The sequence below is a fragment of the Enhydra lutris genome, unplaced genomic scaffold (assembly GCF_002288905.1).
Source record: "Enhydra lutris kenyoni isolate GAN:26980312 unplaced genomic scaffold, ASM228890v2 scaffoldscaffold22, whole genome shotgun sequence".
NCBI lineage: Eukaryota > Metazoa > Chordata > Mammalia > Carnivora > Mustelidae > Enhydra > Enhydra lutris.
The window spans coordinates 41,448,224-41,460,654 of NW_019154106.1; the positions used below are offsets into that span (position 1 = coordinate 41,448,224).

Consider the following 12,431-nt stretch of genomic DNA (forward strand, 5'->3'; position numbering starts at 1 on the left):
CGAGCAGAGAGCCTGATGCGGAACTCGATCCCAGGACCCTGAGAGTATGACCTGAACTGAAGGCAGAGGCTTAACCCACTGAGCCACCCAGGCGCCCCTCTCTTCTTTACTTTAGATTATAAACTTTATGAAGATAGAAACAGTGTTTTACATTATCTGTTTTCCCAGCGGCTAACATAGTGCCTGAAAATAGTAGTTTATGAAGTATTTGCTGAACCATCTTTTTTATCGTTCACTGTTTTTTACTTAACATTTTGAGGAACTAAGATTGTGAATTTCTAGGAATCCAAGCTGTTAATCACAAAAATTATGCTTAACATCGTTTTAGTATTCTCAGCGAGGGAGCTAGGGGAGTTGTGGAGTTTTGAGAATGTCATTACTGTCGGTGCTTGCAGCAGTGGGCTTTTCATTCATCATATAAGTGTTTTAGTTGTTTTTCATCCTGATTATTCCAGTATGCCAGAATGAGGAAGTATCACCTAGAAGGTTTCTGCATAGTTGCTTTTGTGGGATGGGGCCAAAAAAACTTTACTTCTCATTCTTGTGTGTTGATTATATTCCAAAATATTTCCTTGTATTTTGACTGTTCCCCACTCTCCGCCTCCCCACCCTGCCATGGAAATGTAAGCTGAGGTGAGCACTGAAACTTTGTCCTGTTCCCTGATTTATCCTCAGCACCTGGGGCAGTGACTAGTACAAAGTGGTATTTGTTGAATCAGTGAATGATTGCAGTCCCATAGAGTTGTTGATTCAGTGCTTTTGCTTTTTGTATGTAGTTCTGAAAATCCAGAAGGGCTCGATGTTTACATGCATATCTTACAGTTGCTTACCACAGTGGACGATGGAATTCAAGCAATTGGTAAGGTGTTTTATGGGGAACCACTGGAGTTACTCTTTGAATTGTTTGCTCTTGTTAGATTACTATTTGCTTTATCGTTTTTATTAAGTACAGTGTCCTGATACTGGAAAAGACACTTGGAATTTACTTTTTGACCTGGTCTGCCATGAATTTTGCCAGTCTGACGATCCACCCATCATACTTCAAGAACAGAAAACAGTGCTAGCTTCTGTTTATTCAGTGTTGTCTGCTATCTATGCATCACGGGCTGAACAAGAGTATCTAAAGATAGAAGAAGGCGAGTACCATTTTAGTTCACTAAAGTAAATTCTGTTCTTACTCTGTCAGATTTTAAAGCCCAGGCTTATGATTATTGTTCATGTGGTTGGTTGGTTGGTTTCTTTCTTAGTGCTTTTATTCCCCTGATTACAAAAATATTACATGCTTAATACAAAAAAATTGCAAAGTTTATAAAAGGACCCATAGTACTTGTAATCCCACTATCCGGAGATCGTTACTGTGTACTCATATGCATATATATCTTTAAGTCCTGCTTTTTAGGCAACTTTTCTCATTTAGAAGTATAACATGAATATTTTCCTATTAAACAATGTCTTTCACAGAATGATTTTTTTAAATGACTACAATTAAATATAGAATCTATCTAGAATTTATTCTGTGTCTTTCACAGATTGATTTTTTTTAAATGACTACAATTAAATATAGAATCCATCTAGAATTTATTCAGGTGTGACATGTGGTTTCAGCCTTTTTTCCAGATGGCTACTCAGTTGTCTTATTAGCATCGGTTAGTGAATAAACCAGTTTATCTATACTGATTTGAAGTTTATTATGTTCTGAGTTTCCTATGTCCTGAGTTTCCCTATATATTTTATTGCCTTCTATTGCTCTACTCATGTATCATAGCCATAGTTTTTAAATGTTTTAATGTTGAGTAATGGTAGTACCCTTTCATCCTAATTTTTCAGAATGTTTTTAACCATTATTTTTATTTTAACACTGAATTTGATTAATGGGTTATGAAAACAAAAATCTTCCTGATATTTTTATTATGATCATGTTAAATTTATAGTGCCTAAGAACATGTTTTTCCATTTGTTCAAGTCTTATTTTATGTTCTTAGTAACATTTTATAATTTTCTTCATAAAGACCTTGCATATCTCTATTAGGCCTATTCCTACTTATTATATCTTTTGGGTTGCTACTGTCTGTGACATCTTTTTTTCCATTAATTATTGTTGTTGGAATATATAAAGGTTATTGATTTCTGTATATTAATTTTGCATCCCCCATAGTAACCTTACTAAGTTCTCTTAATATTTTTAATAGTTGTTTCTGTGATAATTGTGGATTTTCTCTGATACTGCTTTGGATTTAAGTTAGACATCTTTTTGTCTTTTATCTTAAGTTAGATATCATTTTTCTGCCTCTGATTTTTTCTCTTCCTTAGTGGGTAGCCTTGTGCCTCTGGTAGTAGAAAACATCCTTACCTTTTTCCTGACTTTACTGGAAATGATTCTAGTGTTTCACCATTAGTCATGATACTACTATTTACATTTTACCATTTAAGGAGAAATTAATCTATTCCTATTTTATTAAGTTTTTAATAAAAAATGAATGTTAAGGAGCACCATTATGTATATTTACATTTAAATAAACCAGTATATGGTTTGTGTATGTAGATCTAACATTCAGGAAGGTGAATATTTTTGGTCTAATGGTTACTTTTATAATTATGACTGCTCCAAAAATAGAATTATAACTACTCTCCAGTCTTTAAAAAATCATTAAAATCTAATAACAGAAAATGTATCTCACTGTTAACAATTCCTTATCAGTTTTTTCTGGTACTTTCAAATAACAAATCCAAGTCTCAGGGATGGCATTACTGAATTATATTTTAAAATATCTTTTTAAGTTTTTTCTTCGAGAGCAGTAATTTTGTGTAGGATCTCTTTTCTAGTCTTTCATAATTTTAATTTTCTTCACCAAAAAAAACCAAAACATAGCCCGCTTTATTCTCATTCCCTTTGTTTTGCCCCTCTGTTTTTCTGACCTCCTTGTGCCTTTCTGTGTTTTGAGCAGTGTCTTCCCTCCTTTGTGCTCCCCTGCCAGCTTTGTCTTCATTTCAGCGGTGGCTTGAATTTTTCCATTAACATCTTCCTTGAGTTCTGCCAGCTGAGGTTTCCTCTCCTTTTGTTCATTTCTTAGTCTGAGCTCTTCTATGTCTGCTTGGTGCTTGATTACATGTTGTTTTAAAACTTACGGCCAAATATTATCTTAATATGTGTAAGCTTCCATGACAGCTTCTTTTGGTATTCTTCACCTTTTTTTTTTTCTTGTTCCTTTTCTTTTTTCTTTTAAGTGTCTTTGCGTTGCTCCTATATTGGTTTCCTTTCGCCGACTCATCTTTGAATGACTTGTTTTTTCCTGGACTAGCCATTTGCAGGGAGTTCACACAGGAGAGCAGCTGAAGCTGTCATCTAGGCTAATAGGAGTTGGGTCTGTGAGTTTTCCTGCTCTTTTTACCAGGTGACAGATGGCTATGGTTAAGTCTTAACTTTCCCCTTGCCATTTACCTCCTGTAAATATGGCTTGTCTCTGGGATTACTCATTTACCCCCTCTTCCTCTGTTTCTTAGAACCCCCAGGGGTAGAACCCCCAGGGGAGCTCTGGCTGCTATCTTGCACATTCCATTCCTGATCTTGCAAACAGGGGATTCTGGATTTGCACCTCAGAGTATGTGCTTTACCTTAAAAAATGGACTTTTTTGGCCGTTTCTCAGACGTGCAGCCTTGGGCAACCTTTCGTCACTTCCTCCTGCACCTTCTGCTTGATTGACACTACTTTGACACGATTTCCCCTTACCTTGTCTTTGAGGTTTCTGCTGTCTCCTAATTTGATCTAAGCTGGCATTTGTTTTTTTGTCGCTTATATTCTCTTTTTCCCCGGTGGTGGATGCTCTTTCTTATCTCCTTGTATATATATGTTTTCTGTTGAAAATCACGAGTTTTTATTTGCAATATTAGGAACATATCTTTCTTGATGTTATGGGACTAGGTGTATTTTATCTCCCCCACTCCTCAACTGCCTGAAACTTTATGTATGATTTTTATGATTGGGGAGAGAGTGAAAAGATGCTCTTTGAACTCGAAGCCACTAAATAGCTGTCACCTGTCATCCTGCCCTAAGCCTTGGATAAGGGCTTTGCAGAGTTCGGGCTGGGGGTGAGAAAGAAGAATGGTGTAGTGTAGATTGATGTGACCTACAAGGACATCAGGGAGTAAAGAACTGAGAGTTAGAGTCAAGAGTTAGTGACAACACAAGGAAGAGAGTGGGAATAAATCCTAGGGGACTGTAGTAAAGCAGCCCCACAGGCTGGGTGCTTTGAAGAGGTGACATTGAGTTGAGAAATAAGGGGCAAGTTTTCCCTAGTTTTTTTATTTCTTTAATTTAAAAAAAAAAAATGGCACTTTCATGTACTATAAATGACGTAAATCTGGAAGTGAAGTTAGATTGTTTAAAATCAATATACTGAGTTCAGTGCTACAGAAAATTTTGTTTCCTGGATTAGTAATTGTGATGCACAAATGGTTGGGTTAGAATCAGTGGTTGGATCAAAGTGAGATACCCTTCAACATGTTCATGCTATAACATATATTTTGAGGTTGAGCTTTAGTTTTATTTTTTATGTTCAGTTTTTATTAGAGGCTAATTAAAATGATTATTCAGTCTTTTAAGAAATCATACTGTTTTTGAAATTTAACTTTAACTTAAAGAAATATACAACTTAAAAGCTTTAAGATGTCGATGATAAAAAGTTTAAAATTCAAATCCTTTCTCACTGTGGCTTCCAAGGCACTGCATGATAAGACTCTTGCTCAGTTGTCTAAACTTGTCTCGTGCCCTCCTTCCCCCTTGCTTCCCTTGGCTTGAGCCACAGTGGCCTTTTTTGTTCCTCAGGCCATTTCTTCTTTGGGATTTTTGCATTTAACTTCTCTCTGCCTAAAACGTTTTCCTGGGCTCTTGGCATTGATGCCTCTCCTGTAGTTCACACCTCAGAGAGCTTCCCCTACTGGCGGCTTTATTATATTCCCCTTTAATTTCCTTCATAGGTAGAACTCAGTCAAAGCTGAGATGATCTGTTCTATTCATTAGTTTATTCGAGAGTATGAAAATGGGAGCCTTTTGAAGGCTGAGGCCTCAGGTCTTGTTTGCCATCATCTCTGGTACCTAAAGTAAACTGTCTAGCCACCAATAAGTTGTTCAGTACTTTTGAATGAATCAGTCAGTCAACAAAAGGAGGAAAGACCAAATTTAACTGGTTAATTCTGTGCTTCTTTTTTTTTCCTGTTTAAATTTTTAATTTTTTTATTAACATATAATGTATCATTAGCCCCAGGGGTACAGGTTTGTGAATCACCAGGTTTACACACTTGACGGCACTCACCGTAGCACATACCCTCCCCAATGTCCATAATCCCACTACCCTCTACCTACCACCCCCCCCCCCCCCCCCCCCGGCAGCCCTCAGTTTGTTTTGTGAGATTAAGAGTCTCTTATGGTTTGTCTCCCTAATTCTGTGCTTCTTGATCTGTGTGTACACTAGATCTTCCTCTCATCGACAGCCTGATTCGTGTCTTACAAAACATGGAACATTGTCAGAAGAAACCAGAGAACTCAGTAGATTCTAACACTGAAGAAACAAAAAAGTCTGATTTAACCCAAGATGATTTCCACTTGAAAATCTTAAAGGATATTTCATGTGAATTTCTTTCTAATATTTTTCAGATTTTAACAAAGGTAAGAAAGAAGTATTGATGGTTTCTTCAGCGAAAGAAAGTATGGATTGCTTAATGCTCCAAACTTTACTATCACTGTATAATTTTTTTTTTTAAGATTTTATTTATTTATTTGACAGAAATCACAAGTAGGCAGAGAGGCAGGCAGAGAGAGAGGAGGAAGCAGGCTCCCTGCTGAGCAGAAAGCCCGATGCGGGGCTCGAACCCAGGACCTGGGATCATGACCTGAGTCGAAGGCAGCGGCTTAACCCACTGAGCCACCCAGGCGCCCCAATTTTTTTAACATAAAAGTAGTATAATGGGGCAGCTGGGTGGCTCAGTCGGTTAAGTGTCTGCCTTCAGCTCAGGTCATGATCTCTAGGTCCTGGGATGGAGCCCTGTATCAGGATCCCTGCTCAGCAAGAGTCTGCTTCCCCTCTCCTCTGCAGCTCCCCCTGCTTATGCTTTCTTGCTCAAATATTACATAAATTTGGGGAAATAGAGAAAGAAAAAAGTTATCACTCTAACTTTATAATCTTAATGTGGCAACTGATATGGTTTGGTATGTTTGTATATGTGTTTTTCACATACTTAAAATCCGGTATATAGAATTTTATAGGCTGCTCTTTTCACTAAACATTATGTTATAAGCCCTTTTCCAGACTCTAAATTTACTGAAAGACCTTTCATTGAAAGTCAGTTTGTTTAATACCCAATTTGCCAAAAAAAAAAATCGGTTTTCATAACTTACTGCAGACTTGTTTTAAGGGCTGTTCTTCCTGAGTTTGCTCAGGATTGTTAGCATATTCTTCCTTTGAGCGTGCTTTCTATCCATATATTTTAGAAAAAAATTTCAATATGACTTTGAAGAATATATGCACATTCATTGCATTTTTTTAAGAAGAATATTTCCTGAAAGAAGTTTCTGTTATTCTGGTAATTTGGTTTTTTGGTCAACTATTCTGCTTTTTCTAGAGAGAGGTTATTACTTGAGCATATATTTTTGGAAGTTAGATTCCTGGGCTTGGCATTGTACAAGTGAAGATGGCTGAGGCTTAGTAGGTGCATATTGCCCAAATGTATTTATGTGAAAATGTTGGCTTTACAAGATTCTTACTATCATGTATTATAATTTTTATATCACGTAAAGTTCAGTAGGTGAGAAATTGTGCCTTATTTTGATTTGTATTTTTTATTAGTGAGGTTGAACATCTTTCCATATATTTTTTTTCTTTTAGATTTTATTTATTTGAGAGAGAGAGAGAGCTTGAGCCGGGGTCGAGGGGTGGGTGGAAGGGCAGAGTGAGAGGGAGAAGCAGACTCCCCGCTGAGCAGGAAGCCCAACATAGGGCTCAATCCTAGGATCCTGGGATCATGACCTGGCCTGAAAGCAGTCACTTAATCCACTGAGCCATCTGGGAATCACCCCCATATAGTTGTATATTATCTGTGTTTCCTAGTTTATAAATTTATCTATTTTGATTATTTACATGAACTCTTCGGGCAATAATATCTTTTGCATATTCATTGCAAGTATTTTTCACATTTTTTGCAGTGACCTTTGTTCATGCTTTTTGGTTTTGGAGGGGTGTTTATTTTTAAGTGACAGGAATATAGAAAGAAGGTGGACTGAGAATAAACCAGGGATATGTTGTGAAATTCTTATGTGCCATACTAATGGAATATGGATTTAATCCTGAGGACTGAGGAGCTACTGAAGGTTTTTGTTTTAAGGATCAAGTGAGATGATCTGTTTAGCAAGATTACTCCAAAAGCAAGAGAGAGGATTAAAGTTGAGGCTGGAGGCCTGCAGACCAACCAGCAGGCTCTCATGAGTGGTAATCTTCAAGAGTGATCTGAAAAATAATAAGACCCCAAACAGCAGAAGGGTTGGTGGAAAGAAGAGGTGGGATGAGAGCGATTTAATGGAGTAGAATTAAACTCTTAGGAGGAGGGGTCAGCAGCAGCAGAGGAGGAGGAAAAATCTTGGCTGTATCTTAGGTTATTGCTTTGTGTAGCCAGGTGGGTGGGTGGGTGGAGTGGCTTTTCCTAAAATAAGGACTACAGTGGAACAGTGTTTGGGTTACATAATGAGGAATGATGTTGGGCTCAGCTTGAGACATTTGAAATGCCCGTAGGATCAGTAGGGAGTTACATATACTGATTTGTATTTATTATTCAGATAAAGCTTCAGAAATTTTCCTTTTTTAACATTAAATCTTTGCTTGTTTTAGGAGACGGTGGCTCAGGGACTAAAGGAGGGCCAGTTAAGCAAAGAAAAGTGTTCCTGTGCATTTCAAAACCTTCTTCCTTTTTATAGTCCAGTGGTGAGTATGAGTAAATGTATAGGTGGCTGAGTTTTAGAGGATTACTGTATTGTTTTTATGTAAGTGCTTGCTCTCTGAGGCCATTGTCAAGAAAGATCGTGCATACAATTCACATGACTTAGTGCCTTCCTCAGATAGATGACAGTGGGGTAATTCATGGGACTAGCCTGAGTAGTGATTCTAATTTTAAGAGAAAGGAGTCAACACTGAATTTATTGGACCTCTTACTGTTATAAAGTAAATCGCATTTACATTAAGCAAAGATAAGATTCTTGGGTAAGAATGAACAGTAGGTTTTTGTGGTTCAGCAAATTCCATTACATTTGCTACCATTAGAGACAGTTTTAAAATAGGAACTTTTTTAGGAAAATGAAGTATGGAATGTGGGAGTGAGAAGCCATGTCAGCAAGGAGTAGGGTAATAAAACTCAGTAATGGACGCTAAAGGGGAAGCAGTGGGAGTATAAATCGTAGTTCAAGATAAAACTAAATGGTAAGGGCTAGTCACTTTGATGTTTCAGGGGACTACCTGGGAATCAGTATTATTGTCATCTGGGGATCTGTCAACATTTCTTTTCCTCTGGATTCTTTAGAGACCATAGGTAGAACATTTTTATAGTCAACAGCTGGTATTTTAAAACCGCATTTTCTTCTACTTGTTTTATTTGGCTCTTTTGTTTGACTCACAGATAGAAGACTTTCTCAAAATTCTACATGAAGTTGATAAAACTCTTGCTGATGACCTGGAGAAAAGCTTCCCAAGTTTGAAGGCTCAGACTTAAACACTGAATTGGAGTTTCCTCTGCCCAATAAATGAACTTTACTTTTGGCACTGACAGTTGAAATTGACATGTAGGAGATGTTAGGTAAAGCCTATTGGACCCTCATTGTCTGGTATTACACCCATACCCTTCTCTCTGCCCCAGTCTTCTCTCACTTCATTCGGCATTAGAATCTGGAGTTTCCTCTGCTGTCAAATACACCACCCCACATGCATTTTTTGGTGAGGCCGGGGGGGTGGTGGTATGGTTTTGTGTTAGTTGTCTTTAGGTAAAGAAAACAAAAATTCAAGCTTATCATTGAGGTTCTTTTTAGGTTGAGGACTTGGTAAGGATTTTCTTCATACCTCTTAATTTGATTTTTATGTGAGAATTTTCTATTTGTCTCCCCTGCAAGTACATTCAGCTGCGCTAATAGAAAACCCTACTCTAAGAGCTTAATCTGATAGCTTTTATGTATCTGATGCAATAAGAAATCCAGGGTGGGCAGTCTAAACCAAATTTGTTGACTCAAACCAAATTTGTTGACTCAGGGATCCTGATTCCTTTTATCTCCCCATGTAGTCTGCGTGTAGACCTTTGTGTTCATATTTATTGTCTTGTGGTTAAGGGGACTTTAATATCTTTGGATCTTCCATCCACATTCAGGCAGAAAAAAGGAGAAAGAGGTAAAGGGGCTTTGTCCTTCGAAGTCCTTACCTTCATATTTGTAAAGGACATTCCTCCCTGCCCAGAACCGTGTTGATGGCCATCCCTAACTGCAGCTATTTGAAATAAAGTCTTTTTTTTTCCCCTAGGGTCTTTAAGAGAGAAAGGCATGAAGAGTTCTGAAAGGCTTTTTGATAGTCAGTCTGTGATGTTTGCTACAGTATACAAGCACGTCTTAGCCTTTTGCGATTCTTAATTGTGTTGGTTGTGTGCTAGATTGTCATTAACAGCTAACTCAGAAGCAGTTTTTAGTTTATACGGTTCATTTTTTTTTAACGTTATAACTATGAAGATAGAAATGTAACATTTTGATGAAAGTGTATTAGCAAAAATCTCTATTTTCAGCATAATTCCAGTGGTTGGATTTCAGAAAATGATTTGCTTGAGTGAGTTCGTAGTTGTTTAAATTAAGATGGAGGGAGTTTAAGAACTTCGGACTGTATGCAAACTGGGCTCCATGTGATTTCCCTCACATACACTTTTATCCTTCTGTATAGTGCTTCAGAATAAGATCTGTGCAGAAAGACAGCCAGGGAAGCTATTCCCTATTCTTAGGAAGCAGTTTGCATTATTTAGTTACTGAAAGTAGAGTTTTTAATAGGTTTTTAAGAAAATATGAGTTATGAATAACAAAGCTAGCTTTTTACCAGTCTCCAGGTAGTTTTCTGGATTATTTACACAGATGTGACTGTTAATCTAGTTTTATTTATGAGATGAGGTGAGCTTTGGATCCTCTTACTGTGCTAGCTTGCCAGCCTCCTCCTTTGCATTAAAAAGCAAAGCCATCTTTTTAAACCCCTCTTCTGGTATATAGCCCCTTCTCAGTTTATTGCAGAATCTTTCTAGCTTTAAAGCATTGGTCTTGTCTCACATTTTGTCTTTTTTCCTTAAGTGACTTTTGCTGATAAAACATTAGGACATAGCATTACTGAGAAGAGATACACAACTTCCAGTTTGGAGGTAGTTTTATTGTTTAAAATATTCCTGCTGAAAAGAATTGAATACAAAGTTAAAATCTTACTGTTAACTGTGATTAGTAGGTTTATGCTATAGGTTTTCATGTCTTCTGTGTTGACCTTATCCTAGGCTGAATGTGACTGTATTTAACATGAAATCTCAAGGGCACTGGTAAAGTCACTGCCTGGGTACGTGAACTAATGTGAGTTTGCTCCTTGGTGCCGTACAGATAGAGGCTACACCAGGTGGAGCTATATCACACAAAGTAATCTTTCTTTGCAGCAGATCATGAGGAATGACTTCCAAAGCTGTGATCCTTGAGGAGGGGTAAGGGAGCTCTTTTTATTTAGGATTTGAGATGAATATTCAGAGGCAGACCTTTATCATTGCAAGCAGAGGCGGGTAGAAGGTCACACATACATACTTAGAAAATATGCCTATACATGCATTGTATATTGTGTTAGGAAGCTTGTCTTCCTTCTGGAGCAGAGATCTTAACATGATGAGGCAGAGGTAACTCTTGGACACTTTATGGTCCATCTGCACAAGTGTTGGCTTAGTGGTTGAGCCCAAACTGGTCAAGGCTAGCTGGCGTTCAATTCTCCTGTTGTTAGTTTCTGAAAGATAAAATTACCAGTTCCTATAGGGTGCGCTCAGTGGATCTGCCATGATACCTGCTACTAGTACTAAGAATTCCATTTTATCTTGAAGTTTAAGGTGAAAGGTACAAATAACCCTGTAAGAGTAATATTCCCAAGTTATTAGTCATGTTTACTTGAGTACATATGAATTTCGCCTTTTGTTTTAGAAAGAGCACATTTTAAAAGGGAAGCAGAAAGCCCCTACCTGTCTGAGGGAAAGAGTGCCACTCCAAGTGGGTAAGTCACCAAGGGAGAAAAAGGATATATCTGGGAAGGCTAGGAATGTCCAGGTTATTTTCTGTTTCCCATTTCTTCCTTGGACCTGCCCTGTTACTTGTTACTAAGTGCTATTGTAACATTATAAGGTAGTGTATATTTTCATATTTTGATATGTTTGCAAACTTCCTAAATCTACAAATTATATAATAGTTTTTTAAAGAAATAAAAGATGAGCAATGCTGAATCTTTTTAATACTATACAGTCTGATGAATTCACCCCCAAAATTTAGGACTTGCATTAATTACAGGTGATATTTTGAAATGGTGCTTTCTCCAGGAGCTTAAATATGAAATTTGGAATTACATGTACAAATGAAATGGAAACGTTTACTATACTTTGTTGCAGAGAAGGGGAAATGTACAAAATGAACTTGGGTTAATATTTGTTAAATGTGTTTTTCTATTTCTAATTAAATTTGAGTTTGATTTTTGAAGTATGTAAACCACTTAAGACCAAACACGTATGACATATTTTCCTTTTGCCCCTCCCCACCAGTCTACATAGAGGGACAGATAGAAAAAGTCATGCAACCTGTAGCAGATTTGATCATTGTTCTCAAGTCTTCACCTCTGTGTACTCATTCTCATTCCATGGCTTCTCAGTGGGTAGAGTATACTTCTGTGTTCCTTGACTTTGAGTTTGGCCAAGTCACTTTGCTTTGGCCAATAGAATTATTTTCTTCATTTGTTCAAATACATATTTAATATATTTATGCTAAATATCGAGAAAAGGACTTCCTTAGAGGATTGAGATATATATATATATATGTATGTGTATACATATATATAAAATATGTATATTATATATATAATAGAAAGATACAGATATATATACCTATGATATATATTAGGGAAAAAACCCTACCCTAAACATAATTCAATCAAAAGCAGTCAATTTGAATTTTTCATTCTTCACTCATTTTGGTTAATGAAGGTTTTACTTTAATATAACGGGTATGCAAACGTGTGTGAGTCTCTGTCTGATGTTTTGATACAGTACTCTGTTAAGGGTCTGCAGCTATGCTGTTACCAAGTGCAGTATCCTCTGGACACATATGGCTACTGAACACTTGAAATATGACTAGTCCAAATTGAGATAA

The 12,431-nt window shown here is 37.1% G+C and overlaps 1 protein-coding gene across 2 annotated transcripts in view; it reads left to right on the forward strand.

Annotated features, from left to right (window-relative positions):
- LOC111150182 (serum amyloid A like 1) overlaps nt 1-11,812 on the forward strand; it is a 29,174-nt gene extending 17,362 nt beyond the window's left edge. Inside the window, exons 8-12 of one of the 2 annotated variants that reach the window (XM_022507582.1) lie at nt 777-859; nt 948-1,136; nt 5,470-5,663; nt 7,876-7,968; nt 8,657-11,812. In XM_022507582.1, the coding sequence (XP_022363290.1) occupies nt 777-859; nt 948-1,136; nt 5,470-5,663; nt 7,876-7,968; nt 8,657-8,749 (652 nt within the window). In that variant the 3' untranslated portion in view covers nt 8,750-11,812. Of the gene's footprint in view, nt 1-776; nt 860-947; nt 1,137-5,466; nt 5,664-7,875; nt 7,969-8,656 lie in introns of both variants that reach the window. The other variant, XM_022507583.1, reaches the window with a different exon arrangement.
- Nucleotides 11,813-12,431: the final 619 nt, after the last annotated feature.